General features: G+C 36.8%; 1 protein-coding gene across 1 annotated transcript in view; it reads left to right on the top strand.

The window, feature by feature from the left end:
- Nucleotides 1-13,352, top strand: part of PLS1 (plastin 1) — a 79,776-nt gene extending 66,424 nt beyond the window's left edge. Inside the window, exons 13-16 of the mRNA XM_007446948.1 lie at nt 4,557-4,690; nt 5,131-5,254; nt 12,540-12,664; nt 12,897-13,352. Of these exons, the coding sequence (XP_007447010.1) occupies nt 4,557-4,690; nt 5,131-5,254; nt 12,540-12,664; nt 12,897-13,032 (519 nt within the window). The 3' untranslated portion in view covers nt 13,033-13,352. The remainder of the gene's footprint in view (nt 1-4,556; nt 4,691-5,130; nt 5,255-12,539; nt 12,665-12,896) is intronic.
- The last annotated feature ends 4,317 nt before the right edge of the window (nt 13,353-17,669 follow it).

Raw genomic sequence — 17,669 nt, 5'->3', positions numbered from 1 at the left:
AGGGAAAGAAAAGATAGTCCAAAACATGATATCAGAACAACTGGTTAACTATTTTGTTAGGGAAAAAAGCAATTTTCACCACGTGTCATCCACCAAAATACATTCCAATGGAATGAAAGTAAAGGGGTAAATGTTTAATAAAACTTTAAGAAAATAGAAGTGAGTGATAATCTACTCTTAGAGTGATAAATTACAAAGGAAAAAATTGATACAGTAGATACATATAAATTTTAAACTTCTGTATGCAAAAATAAACACCATAAACAAAATTAAAAAGCAAATAAAAACAAACTTGGAAACATTTGCAACAAAACGACAAATGGTTAATATCCTTAACATATAAATAGTTCATATGAGTCAATTACTAAAGCTCGATTACTATTACTAAAATTGTAATAGCAAAATGGGAGAGTGAACAATATGAGTGAAAAAAATCACAGAAAAAGAAATAATGATGGATAATATACCCATGAAAAACTTTTCACCCACAATAAAGAAATGCAATAAGAAACAATTGGATTGCACTGCATTCAGTGTTAGAGGGAGTGTTCATTCGTGTACCCTTTCTAGAACAGTTTAGTAATACATATCAATAATCTTCAAAAAATCCTCTGACTTAATAATTTCACTTATTATCTATCCTGATGAAATAATCAGAAAGTCAGACAAGAAGTTGTGTGCCAAAATGCTCATCATAGCAATGTTTATAGAACAAAAAAAAAGAAAACAACTTAGTTGTTCAACAAAGGGGTAATAAATTGGGATACACCCATAGAATGAAGTAAAATGTATAAATTAAAAAGTAGCCTTTTTAGTGTTTTAGTAATAGTGACATGGAAATGAGGATACAAAATTGTATATATACATATGAATCTAATTTGTTTAAAACACACACACGCACACACATGCACACACGCACACGCACGCACACACGCACGTGCACGCACACACACGCATTCAAAAAGGATTTCTTCCTCCAGATCCCTAGAATATGTATGTATTTATAGGCTTCGAGATTTTTTTAAAAGCCCTGTTTTCTTGAAAGAATGACAAAAAAGAAAGGCGTCATAATATTAAAAGTAATTAAATGGGTAGTATTATTACAAGAGATATATATATATTCATATTTTTCAGTATTTCTAGTGGTTGGACTGTCTACATTTTATATTTTATTTGATATGCCCATAATTCTCAGGGGAGTAGAATTCAGGAAATTTCGTTAGCTAATTTCACATAGGTTTTTTTTTTTTTAACGTCTTTATTGGAGTATAACTGCTTTACAATGCTGTGTTAGTTTCTGCTCTATAACAAAGTTAATCAGCTATACATATACCTATATCCCCATATCTCCTCCCTCTTGCGTCTCCCTCCCACCCTCCCTATCCCACCCCTCTAGGTGGTCACAAAGCACCAAGCTGATCTCCCTGTGCATGACTCTTTTTGAATTATGGTTTTCTCAGGGTATATGCCCAGTAGTGGGATTCCTGGATCGTATGGTATTACTATTTTTAGTTTTTTTTTTAATTAATTAATTAATTTATTTATTTTGGGCTGTGTTGGGTCTTCGTTTCTGTGCGAGGGCTTTCTCTAGTTGCGGCAAGTGGGAGCCACTCATCATCGCGGTGTGCGGGCCTCTCACTATCGCGGCCTCTCTTGTTGCGGAGCACAGGCTCCAGATGCGCAGGCTCAGTAGTTGTGGCTCACGGGCCTAGTTGCTCCGTGGCATGTGGGATCCTCCCAGACCAGGGCTCGAACCCGTGTTCCCTGCATTAGCAGGCAGATTCTCAACCACTGCATCACCAGGGAAGCCCCTATTTTTAGTTTCTTAAGGAACCTCCATACTGTTCTCCATAGTGGCTGTCTCAATTTACATGTAACAGGAAAACAAAACTGAACCACTCATTCATTATATCTGGAATTTTTCGTTAATTATAAGATGTCTCAATCATATGTAGAATGCTTCCTTTCAGCAAATACTAGCTATTTATAGAATGAACCACAAGGCCTGAAATAAGTTCAAGGTGTTTTAAAATGAAAGAAGCAGTACTTTCATGAAATGGTATCCAGGGAATTATTTTATGGACTTCGGGCATTCATCAGCGGATGTCACTTGCTTCATTTGTAAAGTTCATAAAGCTGCACCACTTGAATAGTCTTTCTTCATTATGTCTTCAGCATTTCTTTTCTCTTGGAACTCTGTATCCCATTATGTAATTTTTCTCATTTTCCAAATGATCTAAGCCTCACTTTTGAAGTGCTTGGTAATCATTTCTGCCATTAATTCTACGAAACTATATTCTGCAATTTTTTCGTGCTTTGTATTCATTCTTACCTCTCACAGGGTCTTAAACGTTTAGCCTGACAACTCTAGGAAATTCCAAGGCTCAGTTCTTGGCCTAATGCTCTTAACTTTCTGTATTTACATCCTCAGGGAGCAGATCCCTTTTTAGAGTGTTAAGTACTGCCATAAATATGGTTACCTCTAGGAACCTAATTTCTTACTCTTTCTCTAGTTTGGTACCTCTCCAGATCTTAGAAGTATTTTGCCAAACTTGAAATCAAATGTTGCCGAAAAGTAGAACATATCTTTTCCCTTAACACTAGCATCCATTTCCAGTTTCTCTTTCATTGCTGGTCACATCATCTTAGCCCTCTAGACTATTAACCCTGAGCTCCCTTCTCACCGTCATTCCCCTCAGGAACTTTGGTCACACTAACCATAAAACAGATGGCCCTTCATTGAGACACATTTTACATGAGTGGTTATTACAATTTGCTAGAAAATTGTCCTGTTAAAATGAGTGGCAGTGGAAAATATGCTGGTTTTTATTTCTTCTGTTCACACTATTACATAATCAGGGCTCTGCTATTTTCCATAAATTAGGAATTCATTTTTTAAAATTATGTGCATATTTCTATTTGGAAGACTAAATCTATAATATTAAATGACTAGTAGGAGAGAGAATTTTGGAATATTATCCCCATGCATGTAAAAAAATGAATACATATCAAAGATTTGATTTAACTTATTAAGGGAACCAGGCAGATATTACAGCAGATTCAGAGTATCTTCCTGCATTTTTATTTGTAACAGGCTGACCTCTGGGAATTTGGATTCTCTTTTTGCAAGTACAGTATCCATTAATTTGTACAAATTCTGTTATTGTGGGGTCCTTTTCTCACCTTTCCTGGAAATATTTTCTTCTTCTTAGAAAGAAGTGTATCTTTGTATCTCAGATTTACTTGTTTTTTAATGAGGCCTTAACTAACTTGGGAAAGAAAATCAGGAGAAACCAGTTATACTGTTTTTCTTAACTAAATGTTTATTCTAAAAAAATATTTAATCACCTTTTATTACTGGTGATATTATGAGATCTTACAATTTCACTGGGGGAAAGGTAAATATATATATGTATGTGTGTATATATATATATATATATATATACATACACACATTTATATATATATGTTCTGAGGCAAGAAGGATAGTACTAGATGACTGGAGATGATAAATTTCTGTAGAGCCCAGGATAGACGAAAAAAATTTTTTTTTTTAATTTTTATTTATTTATTTTTTGTGGTACGCGGGCCTCTCAATGTTGTGGCCTCTCCCGCTGCAGAGCACAGGCTCCGGACGCACAGGCTCAGCGGCCATGGCTCACGGGCCCAGCCGCTCCGCGGCATGTGGGATCTTCCCGGACCGGGGCACGAACCCGTTTCCCCCGCATCAGCAGGCGGACTCTCAACCACTGCGCCACCAGGGAAGCCCGAAAAATTTTTAATTGTACTTATACCACTGGAAACAAGTAGTTAGGTAGATAATTTACTTGGTGTTCATCCATCAGATTCTTACTGTAGACAGGGCACCGTGCTGAGTCCTGGGCTAGGGGTGGGGAGAGTATGATACAGATTTGTACACTTTATAGTTTTTGCCCTTTAAAAGGAGCTTATGTATGGTTGACAAAAGAAAGTTCATAAAATGCTAAATATAAGTAGAAGATGGTATATAAGCATTATAAAATAACCATGATTGGCAGTTCATCAACGGATGCAGATGACAGAGTTAGGCTTAATCCTTTAATGAAGAAAATTGGCTAAAAGCTTAATTTTAAAGGATGAGTGAGATCTAGAATATTGGAGATGAAGTTAGATTCTTAATGAAACAATTTCTCTATTCCTTAATTTTAAATGTAGACAAAACAACATTGATTACCTCTATTGATGGAATGCAGAAAACTGGGTTTTTAGTCTCAGATTTGCCACTAATCAGCTGTGTAATCTTGGACAGTCAAGACTTTTTAGAGTAAGAGAGGATCTTTAAACTTTTCAGCCAGTTGTTTCTCTATCTAGGTTAACCCCTCAGTGCTTTGATATGTTCAACTATAAAATGGGAATAGTTATTTCCTTAATTTCACTGGTTATTAGGAAATGAAATTCTGTCATATAAATTTTCAGTGTCATCATAATTATTTTTCAGATGACTGAACTAGGCTGGCATATTTAAGAAATATATTAAAAATTTTGTTTTATACCAAAACTTTTACTATTATTTACAGATCGAAAACTGTAACTATGCAGTGGAACTTGGGAAGAATGAGGCCAAATTCTCCTTGGTTGGCATTGCTGGGCAGGACTTAAATGAAGGGAATTCCACACTTACTCTGGCATTGGTGTGGCAGCTGATGAGAAGGTAAAGGCTGATTTGTTTGTGTCATCACTGTCAGTCTCCTTCAACAAGTCACTGAACTAAAACTTTAGCTATTTTTGAAGAATAGCAAACACAGAAGAAACATACAATGTGAAATATATTAATTTTTAAATGATTTATTGTTGATAATAAATTTTTTACAAATTATATTTTGTTTTAAAAGTGGGTCAGTCTCTAGAAACACAATTACTTTTATTAATGCCTCTGAAACACTGCTTTGTAAGGAGTTGTTTTAATTTTTAAAAGTACCATATAGTTTTTGTTTCTGATTACTAAGCTCTGTACTAGAGCTTACCAGACTAAAATGAGAAATATTTATTAGAACTGAAATATTTCTTAAATATTCATCTAAGTATTGATATAAATGATGTGAGAGCAAATTTTACCCCTGTAGTCTTAAATATGCATCTCTTCTGTTACAGGTACACGTTGAATGTGTTATCGGATCTTGGAGAGGGTGAAAAAGTAAATGATGCAATTATCATTGAATGGGTCAATCAGACTCTTAAAAGTGCAAACAAAAATACTTTTATTTCCAGCTTCAAGGTAATCAAAAGCTATTTAAAATTTTGCGGGGGGTGGGTAAGAAACTAAGTTTAAGAAGGAATTTTTATTGGGAATTACATTGGTTTAGGTTTAGAATTACATCAGTGTTGTATCTCAGACACACACAATTGATGAGCTTAGGCATACTAATTATTTGGCATGTGTAAACCAGAAATATTCAGTTTGAATTCTTATATTTTTGATTGGTTATCCTATTGAGTATAAATGCAGGTTAATATTATCAGACTTCAGTAAGCTAATCTTAAAAAAGAAATTGAGCCAAAAATCCAATTGTCAAATGAAAAAAGAAAGATAAAAAGGACCTATAATGTTTTGTGCTCCCTAGCAGCAGTCTCAGAATTGTATTGACATCATTTCCAAGGCATAACAGAGCCAGCCAAACCGATTCAAGTGGGAATTGAGAAAACTGGTAGGAAAAAAAAAAATCTTGTCATCTGGCTTCATAATGACACTTAACACTCACTTCTGAGCATTTGTGGATGATTCATAAAGCACTCAAAATGTAGTCTGCACATACATACCGACTAATTCTCATGCATTTCCATTGTGTTTTGCTTTTGCATGCAAGCTGATATTAGCTACAAATAAGCATGTCTGCTTGTACACATTCATTCAGTGAACCTTGTGTTTGTGATTTTATTATGATATGTGAAAAATTACCCACCAATTTGTATTTTTTTAGTGAAATAAGAGTGCAAATAGATGAAACCCTAAGCTCTCGCAGGAGTTATCTAACCATCTTTATTTTCTTCTTTGCCTTTGCTATATATGTTTGACAACATGGTAGAGCAGAAGAAATGTCAGAAATTGATAAATTCAATCTTCTGTTCTTTACCAAAAACTGAGCCCCAAAGTGGACAGCTGGATGTTGGCAGAGATGTTGCCTGAGTCCTAGTTCAACTCTGTTTCTTTCTTTTCCATCTTGGAAGGAACTAATGACATTGAGTTTTTCTTGTTGCTTATTTTTTTTTAAAAAAAGAATTTTTAGTCCATGATTTGTCTTTATATATTTTAGATATAAAACACAACTTAAAATGTAAAATGGGAAAGGGGACATATAAAACTCTCTAATTGACAGTTACTCTTTAAAATTGTTATACTGAAATTATATATATTTGTACATTAATTTGTGAAAAATAACAAGCATATATATCATTAAAGTAAATATAATGAGAAAATATTTAGAAGCACATTAATAAATATTTATTGAGCTCTAAATATTAAGTAACATTTTTGGTAAAGAAAAAGATGTAAGAAATTATTTTGGCTCTCAGAGTGTTTGCCATTTACTTCAAAGACAAAATTTGTATAACTGAGAAGGTAACAATCCTACAGGGTAAATGTTAAAATCCAAAGAAATTATACAACTAATATTATGGAAAAATCTAACTGATCATTTCCAGCTGAATGGTTAGTGGAGACAGTTGGACTTTATTTGAGCATCAGAGATGGAGGCAGGATTTGAATTGGTGGAGAACAAGAGGGTAATAATAAACTAGAAGGGGGTCCACCTTGAATAAAGGCAAGTCTGAGAAGGTTAAGAGAAATAGTCTGGCTAGACAGGATTGTTCCTAAGGGATATAGTGCAAGATGTAGGCTGGGCCAAGACTGTGGAGGAATCTGGCCTTAAAAAGGATACTGGTAAGGGGAGTAACGTAAGCCTAGGAATACTGTTCTGAAGGTAGGGGGCAGGACCAGTTGGAGCGAGAGTGGTGTAAGTGCGAAGAAAGCGCTGAGGCAGAACTCAAGGTGTGAGGTGATAAGGGTCCTGGGGGTGGTGGTGCAGATGGGCACTGGGAACTTTAAGAATGGATAGTCATTTGCAAAAGAACAGGTAGGGTTTGGCTTCTTGACTTAGGGAAGCGCAGGAAAGAGAGAGGAGTTAAAACTGGATGTTTGGGGCCTGGGTAACTGGAAAACTGATAACAACAAAAATGGGGATGTCTGAGGTACAGCTGCTTTCTAAAAAGGCAATGAATTCAGTTTTAAGCTTATTGAATTTGCGGTAATTTTCAGGAAATGAAGAGTTGCATGAAAAGAGACATTAAAACCAGGATTACAAGCTTGGTGATCAGTTGAATAGAAGAGAGAGTTGAAAGATGGGAGTACACAGCCCATTTAAGGGAGAGAGCTCACAGAGAAAAGCAGACTTGAGACTGGTTTTACTAGAACTGAGGTGGTAGAAACATATTGCATAAGTGCTTAGCATGTATATATGCTTGATCATAAAACCTTTAAATAGAATATAAATAAGAAATATAGCAGTGCATGCTAAAAAATAGTTGGGCTGGGGAGGTTTTTTCCAACTCAGTGTGTTATATTTGAAAGCTATGTTAAGTGGTACTAGTAAGAACCTATTAATCATAATCAAGGCAGTGCTGTACCCAGCAATTTTAGAAAAGACAAATTTACCCGTTTTAGTTGCAAAGTAATTTTTCCTCACCAAGAAGATGAGGAGGTGGTATATCAGCTAATAACAATAATCATAATTACCATTTACTGAGTCCTATATGTCATTATGCTAAGCATTTTACACATTGTTGTTTCTTTTAATTCTCTCAACTCTATAAGCAAAAAGGTGAGCATTAGAAAAGTTAAATAACTCGTCCACTGTCATCAACTATTAAGCAGAAAGCTGGATTTCATATCCAGATCTAACTGCAGGTTGAAAGCCAAGCTATGGAGTTGTATGGCCCCGGGTTTGACACAGGCTTAGCCACTTCTTAGCTATGTGACATACTGCTCATTCATCCCATAAATATCCAAAGCTTACTCCGTGTCAGGTACTTTGCTAGGTGCTGTGACTACAGAATGCCCTCAAAGAGCTCACTGTTTAGGAAAGGAGGCAAATAAGAAAACAGGAATCACAATATGGGCTGTTAGCAGTGCTACATAAATCAGCTAAGGAGAATAGGGAGCATGTGAGGAGGGCATGTGTTTTCCAGAAATCTTAGCACTTTATACTAACAGCTGGGTTACATCTCTTGATGAATAAAACTGATTTTACCTCTGGCTCACATTTAGTTATCTATGTAACCTTGGGCAAATTATTAATTTCCCTATGCCTGAGTTTCCCCATATTTAAAATAGAGGTATTAATAGTATCTATCTTCTGGGTCTGTTGTCAAGCTAAATAAGTTAACACATGTAAATAGCTCAGTCATACCTGGCACACATTAAGGGGTCAATAAATGGAGCTTACTACACTACACTACTGGTCCTGCCAATATATAAAGGGCATCGTGGAGAGGTTCCTGTTGTGATTTTTTTAGGGAGTTTTGGTGGCCACAACACTGTGCATTTGTGGATGATTCATAAAGCACTCAAATTTATTTTCAAAAATGACAGGAGGAACAATGGAATGGAATTTCCTACTAGTAATGTATATCAAATTAAGAGAAGATATGGTACAACACACTAACTTGAAAATCAAGGGCTTCCCTGGGGGCTCAGTGGTTAAGAATCCACCTGCCAGTGCAGGAGACACAGGTTCGAGCCCTGGCCCAGGAAGATCCCACATGCAGTGGAGCAACTAGGCCCACGCACCACAACTACTGAGGCCATGTGCCACAACTACTGAAACCTGTGCGCCTAGAGCCTGTGCTTCGCAACAAGAGAAGCCACAGCGATAAGCCTGTGCACCACAACGAAGAGTAGCCCCCACTCGCCACAACTAGAGAAAAGCCCACGTGCATCAACGAAGATGCAGTGCAGCCAAAAATAAATTAAATAAATAAATAAATATATTTTTTAAAAAAAGAAAATCAAGCCAAACTCTAGACTAGTTATCTTTAATATTCTAGAAATTCTTTTTGCTTAAGTAATTTCTATATGATTAAGGAAAGTGAAAGAAAAATTATGAAAATGTATTTATACACTAAACCAAGGGTTTTACAATAACCCCTGCCCTTTTTGCAGTAAAATGTCTTTCACTGATAATATGCAAATCAGGGGAGCTGGAAGATAGGCCTGTTTTTTTGGAAATAGGAAGATAAGGGATCCAATATCATCTTTAGAAACTTAAATTTTTCATTCAACTCAGTAAAAGTTTTTCTCAAGGTGAATCAAAGGAAATAGGTGGAAAAATCCTTGTTTCCTAAATCTAAGTTAAGAAATATTTAAAATACCACAAAAGGATATAAACTTTCAGCTATAAGATGAATAAGGTCTGAGAATCTAATATATAACATGGTGGCTACAGTTAACACTCTTTTGTATAACTGAGATTTGCTAAGAGAGTAGAACTTAAATGTTTTCACACACACACACACACATACCACACAAAATACATACCTGAGGGTGATGGATGTATTAATTAGATGGGAGGGATCTTATCAAATCATCAAGATGTACACGTTAAGTATCTTACAATTTTATTTGTCAATTTTAACTCAATAAAGCTGAAAAAAAAAAATTTTCCCCAAACTTAAAAAAACCCTCATAAATATGCAAACAATCAAAATATAGCACAATTAAGCCACTTGTCTGATTGTAAATCACCATAGAAATATATGAAAAGTAAGCACATAGAAATTTTAAATTTATTATAGAATGACATGCATGTTAAGCTTTAATTTTAGAAAGTATAATGGTGTACATTAGAGTCTTCTAGAAAGCTTATTAAAAATGTAGATCCCTAGCCCCATCCACGAATAATCTGACATTACTTTGAGTGCAAGGATTAATTTGTGCTTTTACTAAGCACCTCAGGTGATTTTCATGTATGCGGTCTACAGGCTACACATTGAGAACGTATGTGTGAGAGTTTTTCAGAAATAGAAAAGATGCCCAAAAACCATATCTGGATTGCCAGCATCATATAGACTTAAGGACCCTAATTATTTTTATCCCTCTATTTCTACTTCCCCCCCAAAAATCTGTTTCATAAAATGAACATTCCTGAAAATGAAGAATATAATTTTTTCTAAAATTAATAAATGTACTAGGTCATGGCCCCCAAAAAGAACTTTGTACTCTTCACATGGCTTCAAATTGTTTTATCAAACATTTATTAAGAACCGCATTTGTGGGGCTTCCCTGGTGGCACGGTGGTTAAGAATCTGCCTGCCAATGCAGGGGACACGGGTTAGAGCCCTGGTCCTGGAAGATCCCACATGCCGCGGAGCAACTAAGCCCATGCGCCACAACTACTGAGCCTGCGCTCTAGAGCCCACAAGCCACAACTACTGAGCCTGCGCTCTAGAGCCCACAAGCCACAACTACTGAGCCTGCGCTCTAGAGCCCACAAGCCACAACTACTGAGCCTGCGCTCTAGAGCCCACAAGCCACAACTACTGAGCCCGTGTGCCTACAGCTCATGCTCTGCAACAAGAGAAACCACTACAATGAGAAGCCCGTGCACCACAACTAGAGAAAGCCCGCACGCAGCAAAGACCCAATGCAGCCAAAAATAAGTAAATAAATTTAAAAAAATAAAATAAAAAGAACCACTTTTGGCCAGGAACTATACTAGATGTCTTCGCTTATCTTAATATTCCCAAGAATCCTGTGACAGTTCCATTGTAGTGGTTAGGAATGGGTGCTTTTGGCTTCAAGTAACAGAAAAAGTGATTTAAACCAAAAGTAAAGGCACAGAACAATAGCAAAGATCCAGAGGTAGGGTAGACATTAGGATTGGTTGAGCCAGTAATTGAAGAATGTCAATCAGGTTTTGTCCATCCCTGCTTTGCTGTCTAAAGTGGTTTCCTCTAAAGTTGGTTTTCCTCTTGCTCATTGGATAGCTGCTGGTTGTGCCCGAGGTTTCATCCTCTCATTCACAGTCAGGAGGAGGTGTTGCTAGCTTTCCATAGCTCTTCCTGGATAGTAAGGGCCTCACGTTAAATTAAGTTAAATTAAATTAGTGATTTAAATTAGCGATTGTCAAATAAATCACTGTGGCAATCAGATGGGATTCCTCCCTTTGGCTTTTTTAGACTATTTTTTCCAACCTTTTTTCATTATTGTTTGCCTAATGGGTCTTTTAGACATTTTCTTCCTAAATTCCCCTCCCCCATGAAATTTTAATGCCATAGATATTAGTATATCTGTTATTCACTGTATTGCTCTATACATATAGAGAATAAGTTTATCACCTTACCCACAGAATAAATGGTCTACACTAATTCAGGGTCACTCTTGGAGCTGTGGATGGGGTTAATTTTCCTTGAAGCACAGGTCCATATATGGATACAGAGCAAACATGTGGGTTCTGGTAGGATGGAGAAAGTACTAAGGAGTGGATTCTGGGTAGGCAAGTGACATTTGCTACTATTCATCCTGAGACAAAACAAATAATTTGTTCAAGTGCTGGTAAGTTGTACAATCAATTCAGACCAGGATTTCTGACTTCAGTAGCAGTGTTCTATCCACTAGAATTTCGTTGTCCATTTTTAGTTGCCTTGGAGGTAACTTCAAAAGTGGAGAGAATCTTGGGCGTTTAGTGTCAGACAGTCATGGGTTCAAATACTGGTTCTGTACGTACTGGTTGTGTGAACACCTCTTTTTTTTTTTTGCGGTACGCGGGCCTCTCACTGCCGCGGCCTCTCCTGCTGCGGAGCACAGGCTCCGGACGCGCAGGCCCAGCGGCCACGGCTCACGGGCCCAGCCGCTCCGCGGCATGTGGGATCCTCCCGGACCGGGGCACGAACCCGTGTCCCCTGCATCGGCAGGCAGACTCTCAACCACTGAGCCACCAGGGAAGCCCTGAACAGCTCTCTTGAGCTTTCTGACCTTCATGTTCATTTTAAAATGAGAGATTATAATTTCTTTTATTACCAGGATGTTAGGATTAAACAAACTGAACACGTAAAGCAACAAGAATAATGCCTTTATAAATATTAGTTCCTTTCCACTATTATTTTACTTTTTCTTTCTGAAAAATATTAAGTGAAGGCTTAGGAGTCCATGGTCTAAGAAAAAGAATATTACTAGAATTTGTAAAACTATTCACTTAAAATTCATCTCCTATTCCCTTTCAAAAGTTGTTTATTTTTTACAGAATGGATACTGTAGTTAGCATACTTTAGGAATTGTCACATCCACAAACCTCATTCCAGGTATGATGACAATTCTCTATACTGTAAGCTCTGTAAGGATGAAAGGAAAAGCGTATTTTAAATGGTTTGTGATGTGTGTTGGTTGCAGAATAGCTGAATGTTAAGTATAATGAAAATTTATAAATTGCTTTTAGTCATATGGTTATGATCTTCTGGTCTGACATTTACAAAAGATGTTTATGAATGTTCATCTATTCTTTCTTTTCTAGGACAAATCTATTACCACTAGTTTACCTGTCTTGGATTTAATAGATGCCATTGCACCAAATGCAGTTCGTCAAGAAATGATCAAGAGAGAAGACCTTTCTGATGAGGACAAGCTAAACAATGCTAAGTAAGCCTTTATGGTTTATATTAGAACATAGTGGCTCTTTTGTTCTTAATCCTTGCAGGTGAGGCTATTATGTCCTTAAAATTCACATTTTTAAGTACAATTTATGTGAGGAATATGATTTAAAGACTCACAAACAACTTTTTTGTAAAGTTAACCTTGTCAAAATGTTTCATTCTTTTGTTAACATATATTAAGTGAAAACAAATACCAAGATATTTTTCTTCTTTTCAAGATATGCCATTTCAGTTGCTCGAAAGATCGGTGCCCGGATATATGCCTTACCTGATGACCTCGTGGAAGTGAAACCCAAGATGGTTATGACAGTGTTTGCATGCTTAATGGGAAAAGGACTGAACAAAATAAAATAATGAAATATTTATTATGATTTTCTGCCACATTAAACACATTGAATGCCTCACAGTTTACAGAATTCTGAAATGTAGTGGGTATAAAACCAGAGATTATTTGTATGCTCAAAACAGTTGTATGAATCATTAATGAATTTAATATCCTGTTCATACTAGCTAGGATTTGTTGACAATTAATTTACCAGTTGATACTGATAAGAGTGTGTTCATTTTCAAGATGATATTTTATGATTAAATTATTGTTTCCTGAAAATCTCATTAAAACAAGACTAATTCATTCTTTTCCATGGTTCAGAAATGATCAATGCAAAACTTTTTCTGCAGGTCCTGCTGTGAAATGTGTTTTGATTTTGTGTGTGTGTTGAGTTTGATCATAATTGTATTCAAAGTCATAATCCAGTTTAATCCTTTTATTTTTTTCCCTCCAACTATGTGAAGTGGTCCAAAACTTTAACTTTTCTGTAAATTTCTATACTGTCTAAAATTTTTTAATGACAAGTATTGTTCATTAACATTAAACTTTTTTATATATAAGGACTAACTCATGAATAAACTTCAAAGTACATTCTCTTATATAAGTAGCAGGAGCTTTTTACTTAAAACTTAATTTTAACTGCATCGATACTTCACATGTACTGGTTTGGTAATACAGCTTTAACTATGACATGCAGCATACATATGTTGGTAAGACCTGCACCTGAATTACCCAGGTTTTCTTAAGTGGTATGTATACAGTCAGCCCTCCGTATCTGATGCATGCATATCCAATGGTTCCACATCCATAGATTCAACCAACCGGCGATCAAAGATATTTGAAAAACAGAATTCCAGAAAGTTCCAAAAAGCAAAACTTAAATTTGCCAAGTGCCAGCAACTATTTCCATAGCATTTACATTGTATTTACAACTATTTGCATAGTATATTAGGTATAAATAATCTAGAGATGATTTAAAGTACACGCAAGGATGTGTGTAGGTTATATGCAAATACTAAGCTGTTTTATATAAAGGATTTGAGCATCTGCAGATTTTGGTATCCTTTTGGGGGTCCTGGAACCAGTCCTCTGGGTACTGAAGGATGACTGTATTGGTCAGTTAACCAACATTAAGTAATAATTGTGCCCCCACTAGGTGCGTAACACTTTTCAGTTTGTAGCTATCTGGTACATGAAGATTTCTTTTAGAAATATTCCTTTTGGATGTGCATATAGTTACTTTTCAACTGACTTCAAACACTGACTACAGCTCTCAAGACATGTTGATACCATATTATTAGCTTCATATTACACATGCTAATTTTTGATATTCTAGCCCTAATTTAGAATATGCCCACTGAATATCTTTAGTAGAAAGTAACACAAAGCTAATATTCAACATATTTTCACGTTTTTCCCAGTTTCCTTCAAATTGGCAATGTTTGGTTAATGCTTATGTTACTTGGCAGTAGCTTTGCTTCAGACCTATTTTTGTCTGAATTTTTTAGCAGTAGACCAATTCTGCTAACAATTGAGTTCAGGAGTTTACTTCCTTCATCTTCCACTGTTAGTGCCAGTGACCAGTACTGCTGTGCAACAAAAAATGCTGTCACTTTATCTCACTGGGAATGAGTAGTCTAAACCCCCTTTCTACCATGGATTAAAACATATGTGATGGTAAGAGTACGACTACTCATGTGCTTAGAAGAGAATTTTTTAAATGAGATCATCAACAGGTGGAACTTTGAAATATGTTCTACAAAAGAGATTTCCTTTCCTTTTATCATTTGATAATTGTTTTCTTATATGAAGATTAAAATATGTTCTTGCTCTTTTGTGAGACTATTTAAATCATTTCCTCTTGATTTTTTTCACCATTATATTCACTAAGTTATCTGATTTACATGCAGTTTGGCACTTTAGAGTGTTCTCTCTCTCACAAAATATATTTAATAAAAATTCTGTGTATGTACAAATGTGTCAGTATTTATTTCATTTAAAGAAAAATATATAACTTGGAAAATTAATCTATCATAAATTTATTTTCCAGGAAAGAAAAGAGAAAAACTCCTACGCTAATGAGGAAAACAGCAACAAAAAATTTATTATTTTGGGAGGAGTGAAGATGGTTCTATGATTCTTTAACAGGAAGAATTTTAGGAAAGACCAAGTACATGATTTCTACAAATTTAGTTTGTGATGAAATAATTTGAGTTAATCAACATAAATTTGTATATTATGATCCGGGTATGATACTAGACACTGGGGATTCAGCTGAGAAAAATATAGACAAAGTTTTCTGGCCTCATGAATCTTATTTCCTAGTGGAGAAAGACAGACAGTAAACAAATAGGATTTGTAGATGGTGATAAATGCACTAAGAGAAATAAAACAGGGAAATGTGATACTTAGGAACTGGGGTGAAGATGCTTTTAGTTTGGGTGGGTCAGGGAAGGTCTCTCTAAGGTTGTGATAGTCAGGCTGACATATGCATGGTAGGAGGAGCAGCCAGATGCTAACTGTTCAGTAGAAGGAACAAGTGCAAAGGCTGTGAGGCAGGAAGAGTCTTGCAGGCATTTTAGGAAAAGAAATAGGCAAATGTGGCCTAAGAGGGAGAGGTAGAGAGTCTGGAGATGAAGACAGGGTCTATGACTTATAGGTCTAGATCTGAATCTGGATTTTCTCTTCTCCATCACAACTAGAGTTGGGATGGCTCTTCAGTATATGAGGTTCGGTGAGCTGCTTTAAGTAACATGCTGCTTCTGAATCTTGCCCCTTCATCATAGCTGTATCATCGGTTTCTATATCACAGATGAAAAATAAATCATATAGAGGATCTTAAAATACCCCAATTTACACTGGATGAAAAAGGATCCAAGAAACAAGAGAGAATATTCTGCATCTGAGATGACTCAAAAAGACTTCTGAAGATACAGTTGAAACACTAGCTGACTTTGAAGGAGGAAAAACCCTCTAATACTTTGGAATGCCTCCTAGGATTATCTCCTAAAGTAAATTGGAATTCTCCTGAATCTAAGAAATCAGTCCAGCCCCTGTGGGAGCCTTATGGAAAAGGAATCACCTAAACCCAGAAGCTTGAAAAAACTTCAGATTAAAGTGGTTTCTGGAGTTCTGAGCCATCTGAATTTTGACCCTTAAACACTCTGGAACTTTTGGATGGGTCCGGGTTAGAGTTGTTCTGCTACTGAGAAAAAAATTTTACTGGACTACAAAGAGTGTGTAAGCATACTCACATAAAACCCAAATAGGTACCACTCCGTTCACTGGCCACAGATTTACAATGAGCATTTTTTTTTTTTTACAATGAGCAATTTTGACATTCCACTAAATACACAAACTTAGAACTGTATTAAACATTAGAGAATGGGGCAGATTTATGATCTACTAGAGATAAGAGAGAAAAAGCTAAAATGATTTAATAAATAACTGTTTTGAAGTAAACACATAAAAATGTTTGGAAAGGTGGGCAATCTTGTCTACCTAAGGCCTCTTAGAGAAGATCGAAAAGAGCACTGTGAATGATGAGAAAGATATATTTAGGAAATTTGGGAGTTAGAGTTGGCCGGGACAGCGATGGAACAAATCAACCTGAACAGAATAGGAAGTATTTCTCTCAAATACACGTACTCAAGTAAATTTATGTATTGCCTTAAAAACCTAAGCACTATGGGCGCAATTTAGATTTTTGCACAGTTGGCTGTGGAAAGCAATAATTATTCGAGATACAATTTCCAGTCCCCCTCCCTCAGCTTTTAAAGGTGCAAGAATCTGCTTTAAATACAAGCTTAATTTAAAAAATATATATTCAAGGAAGTAGCACTTACTGCACTTCGGTTAGCTTTTGCTTAAATAACACTCATCTTCTAAAATCTGAGTTATAAACGTGAAGATGAACAAGAAACCACTGTAAGGACTGAGTGCTTATCCAATGGTTACATGCGAATAAATGTATGATACTAGAAATGTTATGCCAATTTTATATCACAAAGGAGTTTTTTTTCTTTTTAATACAGTTTTAGAAACAATTATATAGCTAGCCGACATAATTACACACAGATGAACACAGGTCTGGTGGCGTGGCGAGGGCCCTGTCCTTTCTGGTTTAGGCAGAGGACAAAGGAATATGCAATAATTCGACAATTCCACGCGGGGGTTTCGACTAAACGTTAAGTCATCAGAGGCTCAGTAAACCACCCCGCTGCATGTTTAACTTGTGTGCAGCCCAAGACGGCGGGGAAATTACCTCAAACCTGCAACCTGGTTGTGGAGAGGGTACACCCGGCCATTCGCCTTTTCCTCCGAGGCTGGTAGTCTTCCAGGGGGCGGTGCGCTCGCGGACTGCGCCTCCGCCCCAGGTCCCGCCCACCACAGGGCCCGCCCCATGGTCGTCGCTCTCAACGAGCGGAAGATGACGTGAGGAGAGCAGCGAACATCTCTGGGTGCAGCTCGGTCGACGGTTTCCAGATCCCTGGAGCCCGGCTGGTGCAGAATCGCCTCTTGGAGCGCCCTTCCTACCGATTTTCGTCCTCCACTCTGGCCGGGCCGCCCCCCGCGCGGCCCCAGCGGCTCCTGGCACGGCCCCGCGCTCGGCTGCCGCCCTGGCGCGGGCCACTCTGCCGTCCCCGGACGGGCGCGGAGCTGC

This window comes from Lipotes vexillifer, unplaced genomic scaffold (genome assembly GCF_000442215.2).
Source record: "Lipotes vexillifer unplaced genomic scaffold, Lipotes_vexillifer_v1.1 scaffold40, whole genome shotgun sequence".
Lineage (NCBI taxonomy): Eukaryota > Metazoa > Chordata > Mammalia > Artiodactyla > Lipotidae > Lipotes > Lipotes vexillifer.
Note: the sequence above shows the minus strand (reverse complement) of the source record. Positions and strands in the feature narration are given on the sequence as shown.